Below are 26,252 nucleotides of genomic sequence, written 5' to 3'. Positions count from 1 at the left end.
ATATATACACATATGTATTTTAAAATTGACTTCAGTACTGTACTCTCTTTCATAGTAATGTATCTCACCTGTTATCTTTGTTACTTAGTTTGACAGCATTGATGATGTTTCTAAGTAAATTAAAAAGTAGTGACGGATGGATAAGGCCCTATAACCCACTGTGCTTTTGTTCAGGTACCACACATGAACTGTATCTGCATAACTGAATGCACAAGGGATTTGTTTGTGAAGTAATTATTTATTATGCAAACACCAGAACTTCATAATATCAAATTTTATTAAATATGTACATGTTATTTCTATTTAAAAGAACGAGTATCATTCCAAGATCTGCAAACTTCTCTCTAGCTTTGAGAGCTGCGGCAGAGCCGGTATTTAATGCTAGATTGAAAGCTATAAGCTAATACAGTGTCACTGTGAATGACACAGCACCACCTCTGAAGCAAAACTTCATCAGCTGTGTTCTTTAGTTACCATACAACCAAAAATCTTTTGCTGACAAGAATATTTTTTGTACATTGTTTAAATTTCCCAACTCTGTCCAACTTGTAGGATGGAAGCATAGAATTCTGTCACGTTTAGGATTCTCAGATGCTGAAGAAGGGAATTCGTACCAGAAACACCTGACGGTAAAGGCTGTTTAAAGGCAGAGAAGGGGGCACAGGAAGCAAAGAGAAAGATGCGTCCATCTCCTCTGCTGGTATCCAGCCAGGAGGTCTTAATATTTTTCTTGCTTAGGGTCCCATGGCCTCAGTGAGGATAATGCTTCCTATCAGTGACCCCCCTTCCCATCACCTCTCCACTAAACTGGTAGGTCAGCTTCTTCTTGACTTTCTTGACCTCCCCTGTCTTGCCATAGTTTCTCAAAGCCCGTGCCATCTTCTGGTAGGTCATTTTCTTGCGATTGCCTTTCTGGATGCCCCAGCGGTGTGCCAATGCTTCTTTGTGTTTGGAGGAGAACTGGAAAGTACCTTTTTCCTTGTCCACCCACCAGATGCTGTCCTTCATGTCTCCACTGCGAAGAAGGTCCAGAAGGAACTGATAGAGACGTATCTTTTTCTTGCTGCCTGTGTAAGAGTCAGAGAAGAATGGCAGTGGAGCATTAGTATTAGCGCATAGTTCCTGGTGAAACCGCAGAATGTATATAATTCATATAACTGCTTCAGCAGGCTTGTCAGTCACGTAACTTCTTCAGTTTCCAACATTTATAACAATAGACAGTGTTACACTGTGAGGACATAATGTGGATTGATGTACCAAGAAGAAAAAACAAGAATAAGGAATTCCAAAGGCCAACACCTTGTTTTGAAATTAATTTGATAATTTGAAGCTAACTGACAAACATTGCTGATTTGAAACTAATCTGAAGCTAATTTGGGCAGGTTATACAGAACCTGACTTTCAGGTACTGAGCAAACAAGCTAAATACTTTTTAAAATCAGTTCCTTGACCTTTTTGCCTTTGTTTTGACATTTGTTAATAGAAATTGGAGTAGAAATGGCAAAATCCATTTCCATTCAGCAAGCCTGAATAAACAAGGCAGAAGGAGGAAGTCAGAGTACATGAAGAAATGAGATTTGAGATATAGACACATTATGGTCATAAAAGATTCAGAGGACAGGAGAGCACAAGGAGTCAGGGATAGTGAAGCTTTGGCAGTGGGATAAAATACTAGCACAGTAGTTCTACAGTTTTATTCATTATCATCATGGTAATGTAACAGCTGCTCAGCACATAGCTTGACAAAGTTCCTCTGTCTTTCTTCACTGACCTGTTTCTCCATGCATAACTCCAGGCCCAGGGTCCACACCATCAGTCTCCCCATCTGATACCTCCAATGGGGGGCTCTGCCTCTCTATGTCCTCCTCATCAGAACTGGGCTGTGGTGGAGAGGAGTACTGTAGGCACATCCGGGGCAAATAGGACACCTTTGAGAGAAAAGAGGAGTAGACGGAGGAGGTAGTGATAGAGAGTGGGGCATCAAGATAAAAAAAAGGAAATGTCATGGAGAGAGTTAGAGGGAAAAGGGGGGAGAAAGTAAGAGGTATATGAGATTTTTTAGGGTAATACTGAGTGACTTAGTTGTTGACATTTATAATAAATACTATGTAATTAAGAAACACTTCCAGCTAACAGTCAACACTTACACATGTACAAAGATCCATCTTTACAAGAGGGAAGGAGGAATAAGGTTGCGAAAGTCAGAACTTTCCCATATGTTATATCCTATGCAAGCGATATTGCCCCTCTTTCCCCATACATCCCCAAAGCTACCATTCTTCCTAATGAGTTTCTGATCCCTGTTGCCTGTTCCCAGTGTAAAACTGCTTTTGAGAACAACTTTTTTCTAACACAGACCTTCTGGAACTACTCTTTTAAATTTGAAAAAGCTGAACAGTTCTGCCCTAGCATGGCTGCTTTGGCTGGCTTTGGCTGGCTTTGGCCCTGTTGTTCTCTTCCTTTCTTAGGCACAGTACCTTCTGACAGCACCGAACCCCTATGGGACTGCATCCACGGGTTATATGGGTCTGTCAGCTTCCTGTCCTGAATTTCCCCCGTGAGGAGGGGAATAGCCTTAGCACTAAGATAAAGGATACATCATATTGTCTCACATTCTCTGTTCCTAAGTGGCTATCTGAAAATTCCCCCTTAATGGGGATTTCTCATCTATGAAGCTAGCAAGCCAGTTTTTGTGCTAAATTCTCTTGCCCTGATGTAGAGGCCTTATCAGGAGCAGTGTGGAATATACCTCAGCTCTGTAAATTCTCAGTGACGGTCTGGTTTGTTAGGGATCATGACCAGTTGCCATGAATTATTGCAGCTTCTTATTTAAGAATGAGAAACAGATCAGTCTGAGGGGTAGGCAGTAAGAACCTAATTCCTACATTAAAAAAAACCAACCAACATCGCCCAAACCCAGCAGCATATAGAACGTGGTTTTCATTAAATGGGCCAGATCGTGAGGTCCTTTTGATTTGCTCTTCCTTCCCTCCACCAAGAAAGGACATCTTGAGCCTGATTCCCTTCCCAGGGGACCTTAGGCACTGAAGGGGGGAGTGGGTGTTCACTTCATGAGTCACCCCACCCCACCCCATGTTGGGCTTTGCCGAGTGGTGCTTTTCAGATGAGTTTTGCACCAGCTTAAAATGTCCCAATAAGGAGCGTGAAAGGGCTGGCTTTGGGGTGCAGCAGCTGGCGGTTAATGAGTTGGCAGATTGGCTGGAGCCGGTCTGGCAGGAAGGCCAGGATTGGGTAAGAGTGTGTGTAAGCTTCCTGTCAGATCCCCAAGAGCGAAACTTCAGCCCTCACCACAGAGTCACCTTTAGCTTTTTACAGTTAAGAAAGCTGCTGCCTCAGGGGTAGGAAGGAAGGGAGAGACAGTGCCATGGGGGAAGGGGAATGAGAAGGTGGGACGATGTCTTACAGGGGAGGGGAACAGAGATTGGTGGCCTTGCAGAGAAAAAGGTTGTGGAGACCTGGAGTATGTTGAGGGGTGGTGTGGACATAAGGAAACTGCTCCTTAGGAGCTGGAGGGGGATGGTGGGAGAGTGCTGTGGAGGAGGGAGGAGGAATGGTGTCACACAAGCAAAGGGAGTTGCGGAGGCCAACCTGGGGAGTTGAGTAAGCTTCCCCCACACTGTCCCCACTTTCCCTATCTGCTGTATTTCTGCTTACACTTACTTTGCGCCTGAAGCTCAGCGTACATCAATACATACAGTGTCACACGGTTATGTTACACAGAGTCACAGAGGACCTGCTAGTGTGTTTGAAAGAGCCAAGTTACTAATACAGTTCTGGAGAGAGAAAGCTTAAGAACCTGCTAGCTGCTTTCCATATTCGGATGTTGTCTCAGAGTGTGTGGCATCCATTTGTGGTTTTCTAAAGCTCTTCAAAGTTTTCCAACCTTTTATTTAATTATCCCTTCAGAATGACTCTTATTTTCTTAATTTATTTAATTTATTTCTCTTAATTTGTGAGACCACCTGTTGGCAGGCTAACAAAACTTTTTAAAGAAGTCTTGCCCAAGAACAGCTTGAGCCTCAAATTTGATTTCACAAAATAATGTGATATCAACAGAAAACTAGAGAAATATCTTTGCATGTTCTTCCTTTATTTGCGAACTGTAACTCTGATATTGCACGACAAGCATCGGTGCAGTTAGTAACTGGCAAATTCAGTAGAGGATTAAAGCTTGCTTCCTTGCTTCTCTTGCTTTGAAAATGCCTTGAATAATAGTACGTGTTGCCTAGGACTGTGGCTGAGACACGCCAGAGTCTGAACCTCAGAGCATGCTGAGTACCACTTGCATGAGCTACTGTAGGTTAAAGTAAAAAGCCAAAGATCCCCAGCTGGTAAGGAAGAGGAGGGTAGTGGTGAATTCTACCTACTATCTTCTGCAGCTTGGTATGGGGTGGGGCAGAGAGAACACAGTGCTCTTTATCAAAAGTTGCAACAAAATTAATCCTCTGCCTTTTGTCCTGAAACGAAAGATGACAACTGAGTAGAATAAGCAGAAGCACCCTTGCTTGTTTTTTGGTGGTGCTTCCAAAGACATCCATAAAGGGGCTAATTTTTATTCTTTGCCTTTCGTTGGAGGTAACGGTTGGTCATTATGTATTAGCAGTTACACTGTGCAACTGAAACAACTTGAAGCTTCCCACAGACTGCTGTTCCATGAAGCATTTTTTTATATTTGTAACTTTCTGTTCCTAATTCTTTGTTTGTATCTACATCTTATATTCTATTCCTGATTTTTTCTGAGTAGTAGGTGAGAAGTTTGATGGCTTGCAGTCAGTCAGTTTCCTGTTCACAGTGTTAACTTATTCACTCCATTTTTTTCCTTTGTTTTTGATTAATACAGTATTTGTATACAATTTCAGTTTGCTTTGAACAAAGAAGCCCAAAATGACAACTCCATGCATGCAGTTTCTCTCACAAAACTTCAGCAATGGTACCATTATATGCAGCACTCTAATCAGCAAACATTTTTTTCTCTGACCTCAGTCCTACTCTGTCTTGTGTTCAGCACATTGTATGTAGCTTGCCTGCCTTGGGAAATTCCTTAGCACAAGATCGCCCAGCTTTCTTATTGCTCCCAGTAATGCCTTTGGGCATATTCTTGTAGGATCAAGAGTTAAAAGTGACCTCCACACCCACTTTGCTTAATATCTTTGCAGTACGATGGAACCCCTTATAGTTTCAGCGTTAGTGAGAATTCACTGGCACTTTGGTGACTATCTTTACTGCACAATGGACTATCTTTTTTTACAGGGAGATGACTGGCTTCATGTAAAATCTGAGCAGAGACAAGACTGTGTTTTGGCTTGTGACTTACTTACTTGTCGGTAAAAACACAAGTAGGTTGTCCTCAGCCTGTTTCACTGTGGTAAAGTTACCAGTGACTTGTCTTTGTTAGCATTTCTTGTACAGGTCGTGTAAAAGTGTCAGGGTTGCTTGGAAATATTTAAAACTTTCCTACTACTTTGAGGCTCAGAATACTTCCCAGTAGTCATGGACATCCTTGATATGACAATGCATAGCTTGTCAGGTCCAGTTACTCTGCAGAATTTCAAAGCAGTTGATTTTCATTCCAAATTAAACAAAATTAAGAAGAATGAAGAGTTTTATATCAGTTGCTTGTGCAGTAAGAACTTGTTTAATTAATTTCATCTCTCTCTCTCACATAAGAGTATGCATTCACTGATGCATTAATTTCCTTACCCTTAACTATCATCCTAAATTCTGAGTAAGGGTTGGTAACCATACCTGATGGTTGAGTCCGATGTGTGTGGTTGGGATTGCAGAATCCAAGACATGCATTTGTTCAATCTCCATGTGCCTGTAGAGCTGCTGCAGCTGGGGAGGCTGTACACTCTGCAGTTCTGTGAAGTGATTGTCTCCAAAGGTCTCAAACTCACTGTGCATGTGGTGTGGATGATATTCCCAGTAATGATCTAAAGAAAATAAAAATAGATTGTCTGTCATTACAAGATTCAGAAATGTGGCATTTACCTGTCTTTCATTGGTTCCTACTCCGGTCACTGTCCTTTCTGCCCTCTCCACACCATCCTTGTTGACCTGTCTGTCTCTGGTGACAATCTATATAGATCCCTGTAAAGTTTCTTTTGCTAATCTCATAAATGCCTGTGGCTGGAAAGTAATACTTAGGCCACTTTAATTAGGAGAATACTCTTAGATGGAGAGATGGATTTCAATGATAATTTAGCACAAGATGCAAAAGACATTAATGCTGGCACCTTTCTCAAGAAGAGACTATAACAATCTTACATTTTCATTCTTGAGGCAACAAATTCTACTGATTTTACATATTGCCATATTCTCATTACACTCTTCCTCATGGCATGGAAATCAGGAGATGGAGAAAATTTACAGATTATTCTGCAGTTATCTTCTGTCTTTGTTTTACTCTGCTAGTAAAATTTCAGGAATGTTGCAGAAAAGGCACAGCACTTTGCTAGATATTTCCTATAATCACGTGTTGGTATATCACACATTTTTCTGTACCCATACTAGAGAATGAAGAGATAAACTGTTGCGGCAGTCTGGTGTACATTGTTTACAGTGAGGCTAAATGCTGATGCAGATTCTTTCTCTACCTTTTTTTATCTCTTTAGTATGTTTGAAATTTCTGTGATAATTTAGATTTTTTTCAAAACCATAAAAAACTACTCAGATAACCACTGTCCTGTTTCCTGATTTATTTACTTTTGAAATTAAATTCCATATCATTCTCAGTTTCAGATTCCTGTTTTTTTTAGTTCAATATAACCCTCCAAAATTTTTAGAATTTCATATTTGCTGCTCAAAATTTACAATCTGTTAGAGGAAATGTGAAGCATTGCAAATTCTATTTCTCTCTTACATACAGTAGCTGCATGCATAATTATGCACGTTTGTGTGCATTTTGTTTTTTAAAATCAAATTCAACATCATGTCCTCTGCTCTGATTGAGCTAGGAACTAATCTTCCACAGTTTAACTTTTCATGCATCATTTTATGCATGGCCGAAATTTCTTTATGATATTGAGCCTAACAGTTCTAATTTATATCTTACTATTCTCAGTTTTCTTCCCTTGTATTATTTTATATCATTTCTGTCCTATCCTTCACATGTTTTCAGGTTGCTATCATGTGCCCTTACAATCTACTCCTAATTATCACTTAACCCAGCTGCATGTATTTAGCTCTCAGACTTTCAATATACATCAGTATGTTCACCCCCCTAATTATACTTGTGCACTTCTCCAAGCTCCCTCCCAGCTGTTGACATCCTCCTGATAATGTGATGGACAGAACTGAACATGTTGTTTCAAGCGTAGTTGTATTGAATTTATAGAGGAGCAATTTTTGTGTTCTGCAATATGATGTTATTGTGTATGACTTTATCTGGATACTAACATGCTGTGAATATTTTTTCTTAAATACCAGTTTCATTCTTTCTCTCAGCTTCTATCTTCTCATCCTTCCCCACTTACGTTTCAAACAATTAGCTCTAATCTCACTGAGGATTTGAAATGCGGGATAGTGACTTTGAATGTGGCTTCCTTTAGAGGGAACTCAGTGATATGTTTATACCTAACATAGTTGTACCTGAGAAGTTGTAAGCTCTTTTAGCTACCTTTATGGCTCAGGCCCATACAAATCTGTTTGGATGCTCTATCGGACCATTTACCACACCGGTGCTTACTTTTTTGTCCTTCCTCCTTTTCTGATTCGTGAATAAACCATGTCACTGCATGTGAAAGGGATGGAAAGGTGCTTATAAAAGCGCCCAAGGAGCTGCTGCATTACTTTGTAATTTCTTTGCTTTGTTGTATAGTGCTTCTGTGGGCTATGTATGGATTTTATAGCCCAAAGTTATAATTACAATGCACTTCTTCATGTTGTAGTGCTAGAGAAAAATTTTTTCTCTGATAAAAAAGTGGTTTTTATGGGTGCAAAGTACACCCACATCACTCACATCTGCTCCAACCCAGGAAATGGCAGAGTGTGTATGAGTTTGAATTCACAGGTCATCTAAGCCTGTGTCCTGGTAGGAGGCTTTGGGCACTTTCAATCTGAAACTTTTTTGTTTAGTTGGAAGATTGAGCCACACTAACTCATGCCTTTTCTGGGTTAAATTACTGCAGATTTCTCTAAGTAGAGCCAACCATTGAGGCCCCATATACCATGGACAGCCCTCTATAACAAATTGTTGAGAATACATTGCAGGAGTACTCTGTACTCTTGTTCCTTAGAATGATCTGGCTCTGTTCCTTGTGCAGAAAGTCCTGTGTCAGAATGCAATGTATATTCTCAAAGACCCCTTGTCTTTGATAATCTACTACAGCAGATGAGATCAATGCATAATTGTGAGGATGACAAAGCCCAGGCAAAAGTCTCTGAGGCTGTCAATGGCAGGTCTTCAGGTGTGGAATGTCTTATTCGTAGTAACTATGGTGGCCAAGAGAGAACACAGTACATTTCTGACATGCATAGCCATGAGTATTTGTGCATGCTCCGAGTGGTCTACTTTGGTTCTTCTTAAATATTTTATTAGCAGTCATGTTTTTATACTTCAAGATACCTCTTAGTTTTTTGGAACCTATGACAAGGTTCCTGCTGGCTCCAGAATTGTTCCTTTAAGCTCTTTCTTGGTAAATAAATTAACCTATGGAACACTATTTATGCATATTCATGCTAATCACTATGTAATATTTAGCCTAGTCTTTACTGAATTCCTTTTTTTATGGAATTGGGGGCTGCTGTAAAAATACTATGATAGAATAATACTAATAGCACAGCATTTAGGGACTTACAGCGACCACATAATACTAATACATTACAAAATAAATCTATGTCAGAAATTACTTCAACACAAACTTACATCCAAGTATTCAAGTTGTGACGGGAGGAATAGTCCTTATTTCTTTCTAAATTATCTATAATTTCACAGTGATGCTTAGGAAAAAGAATATTGTTTTGGTTACATTAAAAAAGAAATACAAAATTCTGTCTCCGCAAGCCCCTCTGCAGTTAACCATCCTGGCTAAGTTAGTGCACATGAAAATGTAAAAAAATCTAAATATCTGTGTCTGCAGTTATTAGAGTTACCGGCAGATATATTCTTTTTTTAGTGTTATGTCAATAACGCATAACAATTCTTTTCTCAAAAACGTAAAGGTAGAAGGAAGAAAAAAGAAAGGAGATAAAAATTCTAGAAATGGAAAGTGTCTATTCTTTGGGTAAAGGAAAATGTCATTAAAAGCCAAGCTATAGCTACACAATGGAGTCATTATGAGAAATTTCATGTGAAGTGAAAGAGGATGTGAAAAAAATTCTCTTATAGAGACATGGAGATCATGTTTGTTTTGGTCTTGTATGTAGTGAAAGGTTAGAGGAAGGACAATCATGAATTCTGAACTCCCTCCCATGACAGAGAGGATGTTAGCCTGTTGGGAAGCAATAGCAGACCTAAAGGCACCGTGTTAATATTCACCACGGAGGTAGATTTTCACTCTACAAGTGAGAAAACATAACTGAACTTCCTCAGTCATCTTCTGACCAATGTAAATTGCTTTGCTCCTGTTTTAATAGATTAATAATGTTAGAACTGGCAGTTAGAATATGAAATAGGCTTTAGGAAGGTAATTATTATGAAGTGCAGTAACAGGCTAAATCTGCATCACGCAGTGGAAAACCATGCAGAAATTCATGAGCCACCTCTTGAACCGGAAACGCGACAGCTCTGTCAGCACAGCACTCTGCCCGGTCTCAGGAGATGACTGCGTTGACATGGCCGTACTTGTGAGGTCTGAGCTAGTGTCTCTGAGTGGTTCTGCTCTGCGCTGTACAGATTTTCCAACTCATTTTGAACTAAGAGAGAGTTTCTTCCACAGTGCCACATTGCACAGCTTAGATGTTCCTACTGTGTTTTGCTCATCTGAGAAAAGAAGCCGAGAAAACAAGCCAAGAAAAAAAACATAGAGGAAATGAGAAAAATATTGAAGGACACTGAAAAATTAACGTCTTGATTCCCTACAGAATCGCTCTCTGTTGAATGACATGTTGTGCTCCTAAGCAGTGCAGCAGTCTTATCTATAATGACAGTAGGATCTCATTAGCTCTCACTTTACAAACTTCATGATTTTAATAATGCCAAATGTTCGAAAATCTATGAGTCAGGCCCCAGCAAATCATGAGAATGGCTTTGAAGCGAGGGGATTTTTTAATGAATTTTGGAGTTCTTTCCATTTTCCATATAGCATTTAAGACTAAGGTTCACATGTTTGGACTTTCCTCCACTTCTATGTGGGCTAAAATCCTAACAAAATCAAAGCTGAGATTCTTAAATGCTCGTATTAGTCCAGGAGGTGGGATGAAAATAAAATCCCAAGTCGCAAAATCTATTAAGTTCCGTGAGGCTAGCTACAAAGTGGACAAGGATCAGCATTCAGCTTCATACAAAAAGTGATTTTTACTAAGCCAATGAAGTTTAGTAATAACCTAGAGACAAAGCTGCAGTGGAATTTTGTAATTACTAGGATTGCATTAGTGTTACAAAATATGCTGTATTACATTTACAGACTTACTAGCATACAAGCTCAGGGTAGGGTGATGGACTAATTGTCACTTGCAGTAGCTTCTGTCCTACCTGACTGTGTCTCTGTGTTTATTACAGTATTTACAAAATAGTTAAACTACAGTATACAAAATTAATGCAAACGATGCATGTTGTGATGAACATATAGGTATTTTTATGCTGTGTTTTTGCTTGTTAAATTTAGTATTCACTTATTGGCAATGATCTCCTACGTATTAAATTAGTGACACACTATTGTGTGTACTTTACTGCCTACTCACGTAAAGATGGAGTAAAGGTTCCCTTCAGCATTTGTTCTAGAAAAGTGACAGTAATGCATATAGCACAGATCTAGAGATTAAGGTATTGCCATCTCCCTTTCACAAAATTAATTTAGCAGTGAGAGAGAGGTAGTCTGACACTTGAGCAAGACCTTCTATTTCTTTAGCAGTCCCTTATCAGCAAAGTCAGAAGTATTATTCTGTCTGGTAGTATCTATTTAATCTGGTGGCTTTTCTCTGAGGTCCATAGTGGTATTGAGTAGGCCTACAAAATTATTTTTTATGTATTGCCAGTGATCTCCCTGTACCCCAAGGTGAACTCCTCTCTCATATTTCTGTCCTACTTATTTCTTCCTTTTTCCTATGTAATCATGTTCTCAGCTCTTTCACTTCACTGCTATCACTGCAGCATCTTATTTATTCTTTTTCCATGCCATTTTTCAATCATTGTGGTTTCATCCACATTGTTCTGAACACTTAGTGCATATTTCTAAAAGTAGTTTGTTTTCCTGCTCTTCTGCACAGCTCTTCTCAAGACCCACTACTTCTGTCATGTTAACAAAATGAAAGCCAAAGTTGGGTTTCTCAGTGTTTATAGAAAAGAAGCAAAATGTGTTAATTTGTGTTTTTCACCTCCCCTTTGTATTCTTTGGCTGTTCATTGCTCTTTTGGACTGTGAGCAATTCAGGAAAGCGTAGGGCATACTAGATATTTAGACACAACCAACTACATTACAGGTGCTTTCATAAATAAAAATTTGATCGAAATGTGCAGACTTGGATTAAGTTGCCCCTTCCATAACCACTTACTGTAGGAGTTAAAACATTAAACAATGTTTTTTTGGGTCTTTAGGACAGTGCAACACAAGTTTAGGAAGAGACAAATTTCTGTTCAAAGTGGGTGTTTAGGTACTACTTAGGCCATAACCCACAAAGGTGACTTTCGAGTTTTTGTTGTGTTCATTACGATGAGTAAAAACGTGTTAATGATCTGAGCAGTGTAGCTTAGGAACCGCCTTCCAGCAGAAAAATGGGCAGTAAACCAGGTGGGATGATAAGATTATGAAAGGCAAAGCAATGTTGTTGCTTGAGGTAGCCTAGATTTAATGACAGAAAAGTTATTTCCCAGTGCTTTCTCCTACATGGCATCTTTTATATTTATTGTTTAATTGTCACAATTGCCTTTTGAGATAATAAATGTTATCCTCATTTTATGGGTGTGTAAACAGGTACAGGCTATAATGTAAAAACCCTGAATTTCCATGTGGAATTTGCTGGGTTTGATTAATGTGACTTGACAGATGCCATGAGATAACTTATGAAAACTGAATTAATTCTTTGTCTCCAGACGTTGAGAATATCATAGGTGTTTCTTGAATGCAGTGTAAAGAACAAATTTAGGTAGGAATCTTTTTCAGTTAAATGCTCAGAACAATTCTATTCTGTAACTTGCTGTCCCTTAAGGTAGCTTCTGTTGCCACAGATAAAACAGTGCTATGCTGTGAAGTTGTTAGATGTCTTAAATTAAGCAGTGATGGGTCTAGTTGCTAATATCAGTGGGAGTCTTTTAGGGAAACTCCAGGATCTGAAGGGACTGCCACGAGTGACACAGTAGAACGGTGCTTTTCCTTCCTGAGTCAATATTGACTCTGATATTTCCAGGGTGGTGTTGCTGGACCATTGTATTGCACAGGAGACAAAATTCACAAAGCAAGACTCTCCCCTCTGCATTGTTTTAGAGTCCAGTGCCCAGATGACACAAAAATATAAAGACGCCAAAGCTTTGAAATCACATACATAAATTGAAGCAATAAATAATCATACACTATTTTTATATTGAGCTAGGTTTACATACAAGCAGCTACAAGGAAGTTTTACATAGATTTAGAGAGAGGAAGTACTTGGGTGTACTGGAGGAAGAGTGAAAGTTAAAGCTAGGTGTGGCAGCATGCAAAAGAGATCAAAAGAGACAGAGAAATCTATGGAGTTGAAAAAGGCCAAATACCAAAGAAACATAATTAAAATGAAGGCACAAAGTGATTATCTAGGACCTAAGTCAAACAGGAATTGGAGATGGGAACACAAGAAGAGAAATACAGTATTGCAAATCCACGTCCTCAAAGAGTTCTGAAACAAGCAGAGTGCTTTTGATCTGCAGAGGGAAGTAAAAACACAGTGAAGATAATGAAGGATAGAGATCCTGAGATCCCACCTTCCTGGCAATACACCGAATGTCCTGGAAGCTCCTTGCATAATTTCTAAAATTCTCTTTCAGAGAAACCATGTTGCAGTTGCTAGGTTGGAACAGTGCCATTAAGCAGAATAAAATACTGTTGGTTTCTGATTTGAAAGTATGTGCCTATACATTATAGATCACAGTGAAATGTTTGGTTTGTTTGTTTTTACTGAATATCCTAAATCGCTTTCCTGTGGTATCCCATGAGACTTTATGCTCCAAGGAGATATTTTTTAACTTACCACCGTGACTCTCTCCATCACTGTTGAGATATTGGTAATAGTCATGGGGCTGTCGGTAGAGGTCTGACTCATAGGATACCATATCTTCAGAGGGCTGTAAAGAGAAGAGGAATTTTTAGAACCGTAAGCTTACACAAGTCCCTTCAAATTTATTCATATAGTTAGTGAAGGGGAGATGATGTGATACAAACACATTTTATACTGCCTAGGGAAAGAAGGGGGAGGCTTCAAGTTCTTATTGAATCAGCAGGAATAAAATGCTTGACACCAAACACTGGTCTGCGAAAAAAAAAAAAAAAGAGTAAGCCATCTCCTTAGACCCAGTCTGTGTAGCAGAACTTGTTCTGTGGTATTATACAAGTTCTTGATATCCTGCCCTCCAACCTTGTGTGGATACAACTTAGCGAGCTGTCTTGTACATCAGGCCCAAGCCAAGATGCCATCACACCAGCACGGCAGGGAAACCTTTTCTTTGGTAGTGACAGACATTTATTATTATTATTCATCCTGTACACAAAAGAGAATGCAGAAACTTGTCTTGCCTAGGCATGTTATTCTGAGTGTTTCTAGGAGGTCTCACTAAATGGTGGCAGTTTGTAGGAGGGTAATGATGTTGACAGAGGGCATAAAAACATTTTCTTTCTCAGTTTTTGCCCAAGATGAACTGTAAATGTTTGCTGGTTCAAATCAGCTGCACAGGGCTGTTAGGTATGCACAGAGAAGACTTAAAAAGTCCAAATGCGGGGCAGATATTGAGTCATAACCTATTGGATGCTTAGCTGTAGAATTAAAGTCTTCTCTGTCTTCTTAAAACAGGTGACATATGGTCACTTTCCCACTTGTATTCCTCCCCATGCCTAGTACTCCAATGTCAATACTGTTTAACATCTTATGTTGTTTCAATAAAGCTGGTCTGATTATTACTAGTTGTGCACAATTCTGTTGCTTCATTTAATGTTTGGTTTTGTCTTTTTCCAGAAGGAAGAGTTAGAGCAGGGCAATGTCCTTCACAGGGCTTTGCTAAACTTTTGTCCAATTATGTTCATTATAATATTCTCTTCCAATCTGAACAAATTCTTAGAGTGTCAACAGCAATGTAGAACTCAAATACCTTCTTGCTTTTTGTTCTGAAAGGAAATTATTTCTAGTAGGTACTAATAGAAACATTTTTTTCTGTTAATGACTTCAGCACAACTAACCTTAAAGAAAAGGACAAATATTTAAAACAACATGATAACTTACACGATGGACGTATTTTTTTATGTTCATATGTTTCTATGTTCATATGCCTATCTGTATGTCCCAAATCCTTACCTCCCTCCATAAATCTGTCTCATTTTTGGAACAGCAGCATTTTGTAAGCTTAGGTTATGGTGACAGCACGCCAGAAATGCAGGCAAGCTTCTCTTTTTCTTCCTCCTCTAGACTACTCGAGAACATGAAACCTAAGGCAGCAGCTGCCATTAAAGTCCAGATGGAGGTGGTAGATAAGCAGCTGGCAAAAGGAAAAGATTTTTTTTTCTGGTGAAAACTACATCAGAGTTACCATTGCTCATTAACTCTACTCTTTAATTCTTCTAGTTAACTCCTTCAGTTCATTCTGTTGGAATCTGGGGATTTAAAGATTGTCCTTTTCTAGGGATGTGATTTCTATGATGACATTGAAGAAATTAAATCAAGAAAAAGAGAGACTTATTCCCAGAGGATTAAGATGTTAGAGCACAAAACAAAATAGAAAATACTTTTAGAAATTACTTTGGACCTTGGTAGATCCTTAGTAGCAGCTGCATGCTCTACTAGCGTATCATATTAAAATGCACTGGTAAGATTGCCTGAAACGTCATGACTTCCAGAATACACACTAACTGGGCATCAGATCTATAGAATATTCAAAGCCTCAGGAGCAAATCCATTGCTGGGCTGCCAGCTCCCAATATAATTTGTGGTGGTGGATAATTGTTTTGGGGAAATCTTGAGAACATAATAACCCACAGTAAAGACAATCTAAAGGAAAGGGGCAAATCATCATTTAATTGTATCCACAGCAGGGATACCAGTGAAGGGACTCCTCTTATTTCTGGTCTCCAGAGGATGTAGGTGCAGTCTCCCTTTCCAAATCAATATGATTCCAATAGAATTGCCCTTCATCTACACAGAGATTTAATGGGAAGTATAACCTATTTTCCAGATTTCAGAGGAGTGGTGAAAGGAGACAGTGCAGCATGGATTCTCTCTGATGCTTCCAGTTTTCCTCTACATATTTTCTTTGTGTTTTTGCTAACCGTGACAGGTTATATGCATTCACTCGTCCCCATTCCTTAGACCTGTGGTATACTCTGATCTCTGACAAGAAAAAGTAATGAAACTGTGTTTTGCTTTCTTCAGGATAAAGTTCTGAATGGAATTTCTACTTTTCATTACCTTTGCAAATTAATTCACCCCACTCCCTCATTCCCTTTCCATAAATATATGCTTCCTGTTAAATCATGTTAACCTGAAGAATGTGAAGTTTTTGCCTTCATATTCAGAATTGTTAATTTGTCATAACTCAAAGGAAAGCATTTACATTCTGTGAAAGGAAAGACCTCAACATCCAAATGGAAAATGCACATCTACTATTTGGGAGAAATGGAGGTTAAAAAATCGTATAAATGTATATAGTTTGAAAGAAAAAAACTTTGTTTCCTTTTAACTAAAATACTAGAAACTGACTTTAGTTATAAAAATTTTCCATATCTAAAGGCATCGAGGTTTGTAGCTCTGATAAATATTTAGCCAAAAGTAAACAAATTTCCAAAGAAATCAGTGTCCTGTCAATCTAGGCTTAATTTGCTACGTACAAAATTTCCACTGCTATAAACAAAAGCTCTATCACGCATATCTTTACAGAAGTATAGCTGGGCAGGAAGGCCAAGCATCAGTCCAATAGTAGATAAACAATACATATTTTAGGCATGGGAAAGAACGTTTGACTTTTTCTACTTGTGTTCTTCCTTTGTTGTCTCTTCTTCCCTAAGGTTTTCTGAACTCCTTCATTTTAGTCCAATATACTGTAACGGGCAATAGTGTCTCACAGTCCGAGAGCTGAGGATGAAGTATTTCTAACATTCAAAAGCTACTTTTACAAGTTCAGATGTATATTCAATGACCAGAGCTAAAGCAAGCTGTGTTAAACAGGCTCTTAAAAAAGTGATTCCCTTAATATTTACAAATCTGGCTGACTGCAGAGTGAGTTGCAGATACTCAACATCTAAAATACAGTCTGCTTTTACATAGATCATTGTTTTTTTACATACTCTGTTTTGAAAGTCTGGGACTTAAAATCTCTTTATTATGGATTGTGGGCTCAGTGATCCATTTGATAAAATATGTATGTGTATATCCTTGTTAACTCATGCAATCTGGACCAATCCATCCCCACAAAGGACTTGAATTGGCACCACTTTCCATCGTGGTGATCTTTGAGGGTACAGTAACTAATATGGGAAGAGATATATTAAATATTTAAAAGTTTATGTATCATAAACTTAATCAGATGGTGGTCAAAGAAGACAGTACAGCATGGATTCTCTCTGATTATCCTGTGGGAAGGTGGGATATTTTCCTCTATTCATTAGAGAAACTATTTCCAAGAACCTGGTTTTAATCTCTCTCTGTTTTGTTTTGTTTTTTTTTTAAGTTTTATTAAAAGATTTTTCTCTAGTTAGAGAGGTTTCACCATGTGCTGCTGTTGCCTCTTGTACCAATCTTACCCACTTGCCCTGTCCTCTGGAACCTCCCCACCCACATACCCATTTCATCATCTTACTTACTAATAGCACTTCCATGACACTGAACTGTTTTGTTTCCCCTGACAAAAATCAAAGAATGGCTTATGTTACAATTTAATATTTAACTGATGTCAATGGTCATTTGTTCTATCAATTGTTTCCATATAAAAGAGTGACAGAAAGCTTTGTCAGCAACTCATAGCTGTGGTCTGAAGTTGATATCTCCTTTCCTACATGCCATGAGGTGCAGTATGCTATCTAAAGCCATATGCCAACCTCAAGCAAGAGGTCAACAAACAATACTTTATCTGTCACAGACTTTGATAAATGGAGAGTTGCCTCCATCTTCCTTCTTTGCCCTGAAAACCAAGGGAAAAGCCACAAAACTACTTGGAGAAAGCTTGCTTGGCATTGGTTAGCAGAGATACAGGGGACTCGACTGAATAGCAATCTGAAAATTCTTGTTATTCACCAAGACTTTGTCAGATGATTCCAGGTGATTGTAAATTCACTAAATGCTGATCTTGTTTTGTTATCCTGACATAACTATTCACTGGCATGTGATTCAGAAATACTCCACACAGTTTCCAATAATGTGCTGCTGAGACAAGTTTTAAGGCCAAGATTAACTGTATTTCCTTGGAAAAAATATTACAGTATCACTATTTTAGAAAACATGAGTAAAAATATTAGCATGAACACTCATTGGGCCAGCCTCACTGGACCATGCTGGCAATGCAGTTATGTGGAACAGAGCACTTCTGTGGGGCATTTTCACTCTCATACAAATATACTTCCATTCAAAGCTGTGATTTCTACAGGTGGCTACTTAGGGGTTCACATATAACTGGGGCCCTCTTTAGGCAAAGGTGTTTGACTTAATGATTTTTCGCCCTGTAGCACAACTAGATTCTGTCATGCACTGGAAAACATGGGCCCAGTTTGCAGAACTTTTCCATACAAAATTCCTAATCTTCAGAGGAAAATGTAGTACTCCAAAACCATTTGAGCAGCGTTTTCCAAATGAAGGGTAAGAGTTTCCTAGCATAGTCAAGAGGAAGGCAGTTACTGACCCACCCTCAACTGAAAGGGGAGGGGCAGAGGAGGGAAGTATTGCTTCACAGAAACCCCTGTCTAGATACAGGCTTATGTATCCCCTCTGAAAAAGTCCCAGGAGGCACAGACATTTATAACGATGCCATGTGGGGCTCTAACTGGCAGTGCTCAAAGTGCACTTAAAACAATTTTGAAAGTACAAACCACAAAATTATTAATTTTTGGACATTTTAATCACAAAAATAAAAACGAAATTGCCCTGTCAAGTGCTCCTGTGAGACATAATTGTATTTTCACTGCCTGTTGTATCATTCATCTGAACAGAGTTCAGCCAGAATATTAACTGCAACACAAATTAGAATAGGGGCCAGACAGTGTTAGATTTTCACTCCATTTATTCAACGTATGCACTGGAATTCAATACTGATAAAAAAGAGTCCAGAAAACTTGGCTATGAGTGAATGAGTGGACAGAAAATTAACAATTATATTTTTTTTTTTTAATGGAGATGCTGGTTTCTGGGGTAGTTGAGGACAAGGTTTGGGTTTCTTTTTAATTTTTTTTTAAGCTCAACAAGTAACAGATTGAGAAATCTCTGTGTACTTTTTAAATTTTCTCAGTTTCTTTTCAGATTTCCATACTGACGCATTTACAGTAGATCCACTGGGCAACTCAGTGTATTTAAGAAAAAGAAAAAATATTTTTAGGGTCTTCTCACCCTTTGGGTAGATAGGGGATTTCAGGGACACTGATGATGAACTGCTAGAATAAAGGGTCTCCTGAAAAGAAGACATATTTTTTCAGTCAACATGGATACCAAACATGAAAGGAACTCAAAGGGCCGTCTTTCTGGGTGGAAGATAAGGAAACATGTCTTTAGCCTTCATTAGATGGGACAAGACAAAAAGAAAACTTGATACAAGTTTTGTTAAAAGGACTCTTGGTTCTTCGTTGTCTCTCTCTGTTTTCTGAACACATATATCAATTACCATAAGACATCTACCACATAAAAAGCCAAGTAAAACACCTTAACTGATATCTCTTGAGCTGCTACAAACTTAATAAAATCTAGTTAGGGTCTCTTTTACCCATTCTGCTTAGAGATTTCCCATTAAGGTTTGTTTTTGAACAACAGGTTAGTGACATTACTTTCTTCATAAATAATAATTTCCGAACTCACCATACGATAAATTTCAGCACTGTAACAATGCTTCAGAATTAAAGAAAGGATAGAAACAGCCTCATAAGCGTACAGAAAAATTTGTATCTTAGAGAAAACATTGAAGGAGCCAATTAAGGGCTATGGTTTTTTTCCCCTCATTCACCAATTGCTTTTTCATAGCAAGTGAATTCAAGAGAATTCAGTTCAAGAGAAGCTGAAGTTAGAAACTAAAATGCCATCATTGCAAAGAGCACAGAGTCCTAAAATCTGCAGTACACAAAATCAGCATTCAGCAACTCTTCTTTCATAGATTGGTAGATATTTTAATAAATGAACTATGTCAGAGACTCCAGATTATTAAGAATTACAACCTGAAGAAAGACTCGGCCTTATATCACAAAGCTGGCACTGAAGAAAAAAATTTACTGACTTACTATACGCATACTGTACAAAAATACCATACATTTAATCTGTGAAAACAAATGAAGATCAAAATCAGATACAAGTTTAGGGAGGAAATGTTAATTTCCCATTCATTGCAATGTTGTCACTAGCTTTATGTATTGACCTAAGCCCAACTTCCTGGCATTACAAATACAGACCAAACCAGAGATATTCTCAAATAATAAAACCTGGTTTACTTTGTCTTTTCGTACTAAGCCCAATGATTCGTATTAGGAATAAACCCCATATACTCACAGGGGGAATGAGGGGAAATCCTTCCATTTTGCAAGCTTGCAACATTCAGCCAACTTCTGAGTGAATTTTTCTTAATTCAGTTTTCAAACATCCAGAATAACTGACTTGAAAAAATCACATGAAACAAACAAAAAAAAAGAAAAAAAAAAAAAGAAAAAAAGAAAGAAAAAGGCGAGATCCTTGGACTCCGTGAAGTCCCTTTGCAGTGATGGATCTCAGGATAGGAGAAGGACCCTAACAAGTTTTCATAGTTTGCCCTAATAGGTTCTGAGGTGAACTTCTTCCCGAGTTGTATATGAAGTTCCTGATTTTATCAAATGTCTGTAGAAGGGAGATAGCCCTTGGGTCTATCAGTGCGCTGTGACATCACAGCTTCTAGCCAGTTTGCATAAATCTCATTTCAGGGAGCTGTGGCGCTGTAACAGGAAGTCTGCCCTGAGCCAGATCTGCCATGGGCAGGTGCTTGCTGTATAATCAGCAGCCCAGAGCCTGGGCCTGCTACCAATAAAAAAGCATATGGGTGCAGTGCTCTGTGGAAGACTATGTGCTTCCCACTGTAGACAAACCATAACAATGGTGCTGCTCTCTGGTTTAATGATCTATCATAGAGACAGTCCTGACAACTTCTGTGAGGGCAGTGCAGTGGCATAGACTTGCTTTAACAGGAGTGCTGTGTTGGAATTAGGTGGCAATACTTAGCAGAAAGTAAAAAAAAAAAGAGTATGCAATTTCAAATATACAGTCTTAGGTTTCTACAAAACACTGAAGTTAAGCCCGTGAGACTTTCTTCATAAACTTTGCAATAGAGCAAAATGATTCAGTGAACAATACTTAGTCCTCTTATTTGTTTCTTGTGATTTCTTTTCTTTTCTAGCTCCTGCAAGGAAAAAGTGAGTGGGGAAAAGGAGAAAGTATTACATGTCCCATGCAACGACTTGACTTCTCTCAGATCCTGAGTGCCTTTAACAGTGAGCAGAGAACAAGATTTGTAGACTTGTATCTAAAGAGTCAGGTGCCGGAATTTCTTGTAGAGATTTTGCTTTAGCTCTTCTCTCATGGTGTTCTCCCCTCTCTTTATCCCACTGTTTTACTTGCATTTGGCTGCACTGAACAAATGCCCTTCGTACTGAGGTTCTGGCAGGGGCAGTGGTGAGTGGGCCATGGGGCAGGATGTAGAGGGTGGGGCCTTGCTACAAGGGGAGAATGCTCTCATTCTGCAAAATGCCTTCTTGCTTTGCAGTTAGTTACTAATGTCTTGGAAAAGTCAAGTTTCTTTGTCTGGGTTGTTCCCCTTCAATCTATGCCCATGTGCCACAGGTTCTGCTTTTGAAAGCAGCCTGTTTACCACTCACCTGGGTCTATGTGTGAGGGGGAATTTCAGCCACTACAGACTTCCTCCCTCGTACACTGGTAAAACCAGAGGCCGCTCACAAGTTCCTCTCATTCCCCACCCTAAGGAACTCAACAAGCAAACCATATTAGCAATGGGATAAGATCAAGAACATGATGGGAGATTAACTCTTGAAGCCCCAAACTGAATTTCACTAGCATCAGTTGATACATAAGCATTTCATTCTTATTTTATTCGTACCATGAAATCTTCACTTTAACCTAGAAATAAGCAAGCTGCTAAACAGTCCGCTTCTGTCTCTGAGACCCTTCTCAAGTCACCCCTTGGATATCAGCCAGGAAGTGATCAGAACCACCTGAGGGAAAAGGAGAGAAGCAAAGTACAGGCCCAATGATAAAATTCAGTGGAAACAGAGGAGAAGGGAGTGAACAATAGCATACACAAATCTGAAAGTGAGTAATTGGATAACAGGTGATAAAAGTAATTGTGGAAATTGTGTGTCTATTAAAAAGGCTATTCAGAACAAAGAAGATATGCTATCATCTGATTCATCGTACACTGAAAGATAGCTTAAGCAGCTACTGGAAGGTTTAAAAATGTAGTGTTTTACACAAAGGGGCTTCTATTGAAGTGGAATGCAACGATACTTCATACGCTGGAGGATATTTCTGCACTGTCTCTTAGCACAGGAAATTACCTAATAAGGATAGATATGTTGCACCAGCTTTACTGCACTCAGGGAATGCTAGATTACCAACATTATCAGCCATGTTTAACATATGAGTAATCATAAGCACACCGAGGTTATCAATATAAATAATTAAATTGATTCTCTGTATGATGAATTAGAACCAAATAATATGCCATAAAGTTTGAGGACCAGCAGAAAGTCCAGAAGTAGAATAAGCTTCCTAGGAAGGAGAGTATCTCCGTAAATGGAAATGCTAAAAGCAAAATAAAATGCTTGTTTACACTATCATATTTGTATAGGAACATCACTAGTAACAATCTCGCTAAAATTCAACATAGATTACTTTCTTACTGTTGCATATAACTGGTGTTTTATCCTATGTTTGTAATCACAGAATCTTCTCACTCCTAAAGGAAGGCCTACTAGAGGTGACACTTCTGGCCCAGATCTTTGCAGTACCTTATTAGTTGACTTACATGCAGAAAATAGATGAAGTTACCAAACAATTGTATAGTAGAGAACTGATTTCCAGAGACATATGATGTGAACTGCTACTCACAGAGTGTAGTCTAACCTTCAAAAAGGCTTTTGAAGTAGGGTAGGAATCCTTCTCCATGATGGGAATTTGGAGAACTAGAGGAAAACCTGCTGAGTTGAAAGATTAAGTTTCTGAAAGATTATTTCTGAAAACATTTAACATTCATATTAATCTGAGAGATTTGCCCTCTAAGCATCACCTCACTGTGTACAGTTTTTTGAAACAGTTCTTCCCCTACCTCTACCCATTTATTCTTCAAGCTATTTCTAACCACAAGCTACCAAAGCAAAAGGGTTTCAACTCACAGCCACATCACAGAGAGGTCTCATTACCTCAAACCTTTTTTGGTGCTTGGAAGGTAATTTTTCTCCCTACTAAAACCACACACAACATCACTCATCCTGAAGTCTTTTAATCAGCAACAGGTGTTTACATAGATTCTGCTGCTCAGTTTTCTTGTAAAAAGAAAAGCAAGGGATTCCCTTGTATGTTCCATATTCTTCCCAGAGCTATGTCCTCCATTGAACTTATTTTAGCTAGAGGTAATATGGCTTGTGGGTCTTGTATACCATCCTTTAACACTGAATATCCATTCAGATGAGATGGAGGGGCCTGCCATCTTCTCTTAAGAGAGCCTATGGGTCTCTCTGACTGTGGAACCTGTGGAGTCTGGAGCTCTAGAGCACAATCCTCTGCATTTAACTCCTCGTTACATATACTGCTACTGAGTTGAAGATACGAGTTGAAAGATCTTTGTTTCATTTTTCCATAATGAGTGAGTAGGAGCCAGAAAATGGCTGCTGTAAGTTACTGTCTAAGAAGAATTTCTTAGCACTTTTTCTCATGTGGAGCTTCACCTTAGGATCCTTAACAGCCTGAATGTAGACTCTGCTGAAATATGTGCTCCCCTTTCCACTGTGATAGGTTATCACTCAGTGCTGTTCCCCTCTGATACCCACAGGTTTATTACCATGGCTACATTTGAACGAAAACTTTTCCTCACTATGTGGGCATCTGTTCCTAGAGTTGATGCAGTTCCTAGTGGTAAAAAAGTGCTTTTGACAATCCAGCTTTCATGAGTTCTTGAGTTTTATGTAATGGGATCTGTATAAGGACTTTTGCCAGTGGGAAATGTCATACAAATGTCATTAAAATATCACAGTCTTAACTAACTTCACTATATTGGCAAAGATTTTCAAGCATAGACCAGACTAAACCCATATCAGAATGAAGATAACCATTTTCATTGCGAGGAAGAGGAGTAATTTGAGTCAGTACTAATCCAGAAAGCCTCATGGATTTTTTTAAGAACCATTATGATATGCAATCACTTACAGAAATGAAAAGCACTTCATCTCTCATTTTTAGTAACATTTAAACTCTCCATAAAGCAGAATTTAGCAAAGAAGAAAATCTCCCTTTGGCAATTTATATGGCTTCAAGATCTGTTTACATCTCAGCTACATTTTAGTATTTACTCTATTTGGAAAAACTTGTTGTGGCTTTAAGGCATGTTCAAATAGCTATAAGATTTGATGTACATTTTTAATGATCTTTTGCATTCTGCAGGCAACAGATTTTCAATTTACACATTCCTGCTCATTTATAGTCATCCAATCTCTCAAAACTTTTGTATCATTTCAAGCAATTAACATGGAGGAGTGCTCTAATACCATCTACTCTTGAAGTCTACATCCAGTCTACATACTATGTATAGTCAATAGAATCAGTAAGATGCAAGCAGTATTGTCCAACATCCCTTGATAGAGTTGTGCCTTAAACCTACAGTCCAGTTGAGGTTCCCCACCACCCAAATCGGATACTTTAATAGTCAAAATTGAACTATAAGGATGAGGTGCATCTGAGATATGGCTCAATAAGAGCATATCTGTAGAGAAAAAAATTGTTGTTTCTGAAGGCTCAACAACCACCCTGTATTTCCTTTGAGGGGTGTCACTTCAGACTGGCTCTAGTCTGATGACATGGACTGAATTCCCATTTGCAGCTGGAGTCCTGAGCCACATCTTCAGTTTCATCTGAAAAGAATCCAGTCTATGCGCTCTAATACTGCTACGTGGTGCAAATTAAAGTACAGTAAGCGGGGAGGATCAGGAGATTGATTTTAGAAGTGCACTTATGGTCTGAACTAAATTGCTGATCTACATGCACCATTAGAGAGGATTCTTCTGCTGGGTCCATAGTGACCTCTGCCAAGCTGTGTCAGAAATACCTCTGCTGTATGGAGTTTGATTTGGATATTTAGGCAGCAGTTCTTTCTTGAGAGAGCAGCTGTATCTAGGAAGAAGTCTTGCTCTTCTAATGTAAATAATACTTTCCAGACTTGCATCTTATTAGGATTATTTCAGTGCTGTTTAATATCTTCATCAATGATATAGACAGCAGGATTGAGTGCACCCTCAGCAAGTTTGCAGATGACACCAAGCTGAGCGGTGCAGTTGACATGCCTGAGGAACGGGATGCCATCCAGAGGGAACAGGACAAGCTGGAGAAAGTGGCCTGTGTGAACCTCATGAGGTTCAAGAAGGCCAAGTGCAAGGTCCTGCACCTGGGTCGGGGCAACCCCAGGTATCAGTACAGGCTGGGGGATGAAGGGATTGAGAACAGCCCTGAGGAGAAGGACTTGGGGGTACTGATAGACGAAAAGCTGGACATGAGCCAGCAATGTGCACTCGCAGCCCAGAAAGCTAACCGTATCCTGGGCTGCATCAAAAGAAGCATGGCCAGCAGATCGAGGGAGGTGATTTTGCCCCTCTACTCTGCTCTGGTGAGACCCTACCTGGAGAACTGCGTCCAGCTCTGGGGCGCTTAGCACAGGAAAGACAAGGACCTGTTGGAATGGGTCCAGAGGAGGGCCACAAAGATGATCAGAGGGATGGAGCACCTCTGCTATGAGGAAAGGCTGAAAGAGCTGGGGTTGTTCAGCCTGGAGAAGAGAAGGCTCCGGGGAGACCTTACTGTGGCCTTTCAATACTTAAAGGGGGTAATGGTTTTAAGCTAAAAGAGGGTAGATTTAGACTAGATATAAGGAAGAAATTTTTTATAATGAGGGTGTTGAAACACTGGAACAGGTTGCCCAGAGAGGTGATAGATGCCCCATCCTTGGAAACTTTCAAGGACAGGCTGGATGCGGCTCTGAGCAACCTGATCTAGTTGTAGATGTCCCTGCCAATTGCAGGGGGGATGGACTAAATGACCTTTAATGGTCCTTTCCATCCCAAAGCATTCTATGATTCTGTGATTATATCTCTCAGTAATCTCTCAGAATTCTAAGGAGAAAAACACTATTCACAAATAAACATGTCTTTAGGTAGTCAGTGGGTTTACAACTGCGCTTCCTGTTCTCTGCCACCACTTTCACAGGGACTTTGTGTATGGAATTTTGCATAAACAGAGGAACTGACTGCCATAGTTCAGGCCATTGGTGGGTGAGAGTTTAGGCAATGAAAGTGAAAAAAATTGATCTTACAGGTGTCCTGCAAGAGGAAGCTGCATATCCTTGATAAAGCCTGCTTGTGTAGATTGGCATAGTGTCAGAGACAACACTCAAGTGACAGCAAGAGTAAGAAGAATAGCTTTGCTAAAAGAAGGAGGTAGAAGGGAAGGAAAACAGGGAGGTTTTGTTTT

At 39.2% G+C, this 26,252-nt stretch overlaps 1 protein-coding gene across 1 annotated transcript; it reads right to left on the bottom strand.

The window, feature by feature from the left end:
- Positions 1–218: 218 nt before the first annotated feature.
- Positions 219–20,369, bottom strand: SPI1 (Spi-1 proto-oncogene). Its single transcript, XM_009473813.2, has 5 exons — positions 20,028–20,369; positions 13,341–13,434; positions 5,767–5,954; positions 1,772–1,928; positions 219–1,067 (listed from the first exon to the last, which is right to left on the bottom strand). The coding sequence occupies exons 1-5, from the start codon at positions 20,070–20,072 to the stop codon at positions 751–753; spliced, it is 801 nt and encodes a 266-aa protein (XP_009472088.2). The 5' UTR covers positions 20,073–20,369; the 3' UTR covers positions 219–750.
- Positions 20,370–26,252: the final 5,883 nt, after the last annotated feature.

The sequence above is a fragment of the Nipponia nippon genome, unplaced genomic scaffold (assembly GCF_047370975.1).
Source record: "Nipponia nippon isolate SJK-2023a ecotype South Korea unplaced genomic scaffold, ASM4737097v1 scaffold_10, whole genome shotgun sequence".
Classification (NCBI taxonomy): Eukaryota; Metazoa; Chordata; class Aves; order Pelecaniformes; family Threskiornithidae; genus Nipponia; species Nipponia nippon.
The sequence above is the reverse complement of the archived record's forward strand: the minus strand, read 5'-3'. Positions and strand labels throughout refer to the sequence as shown.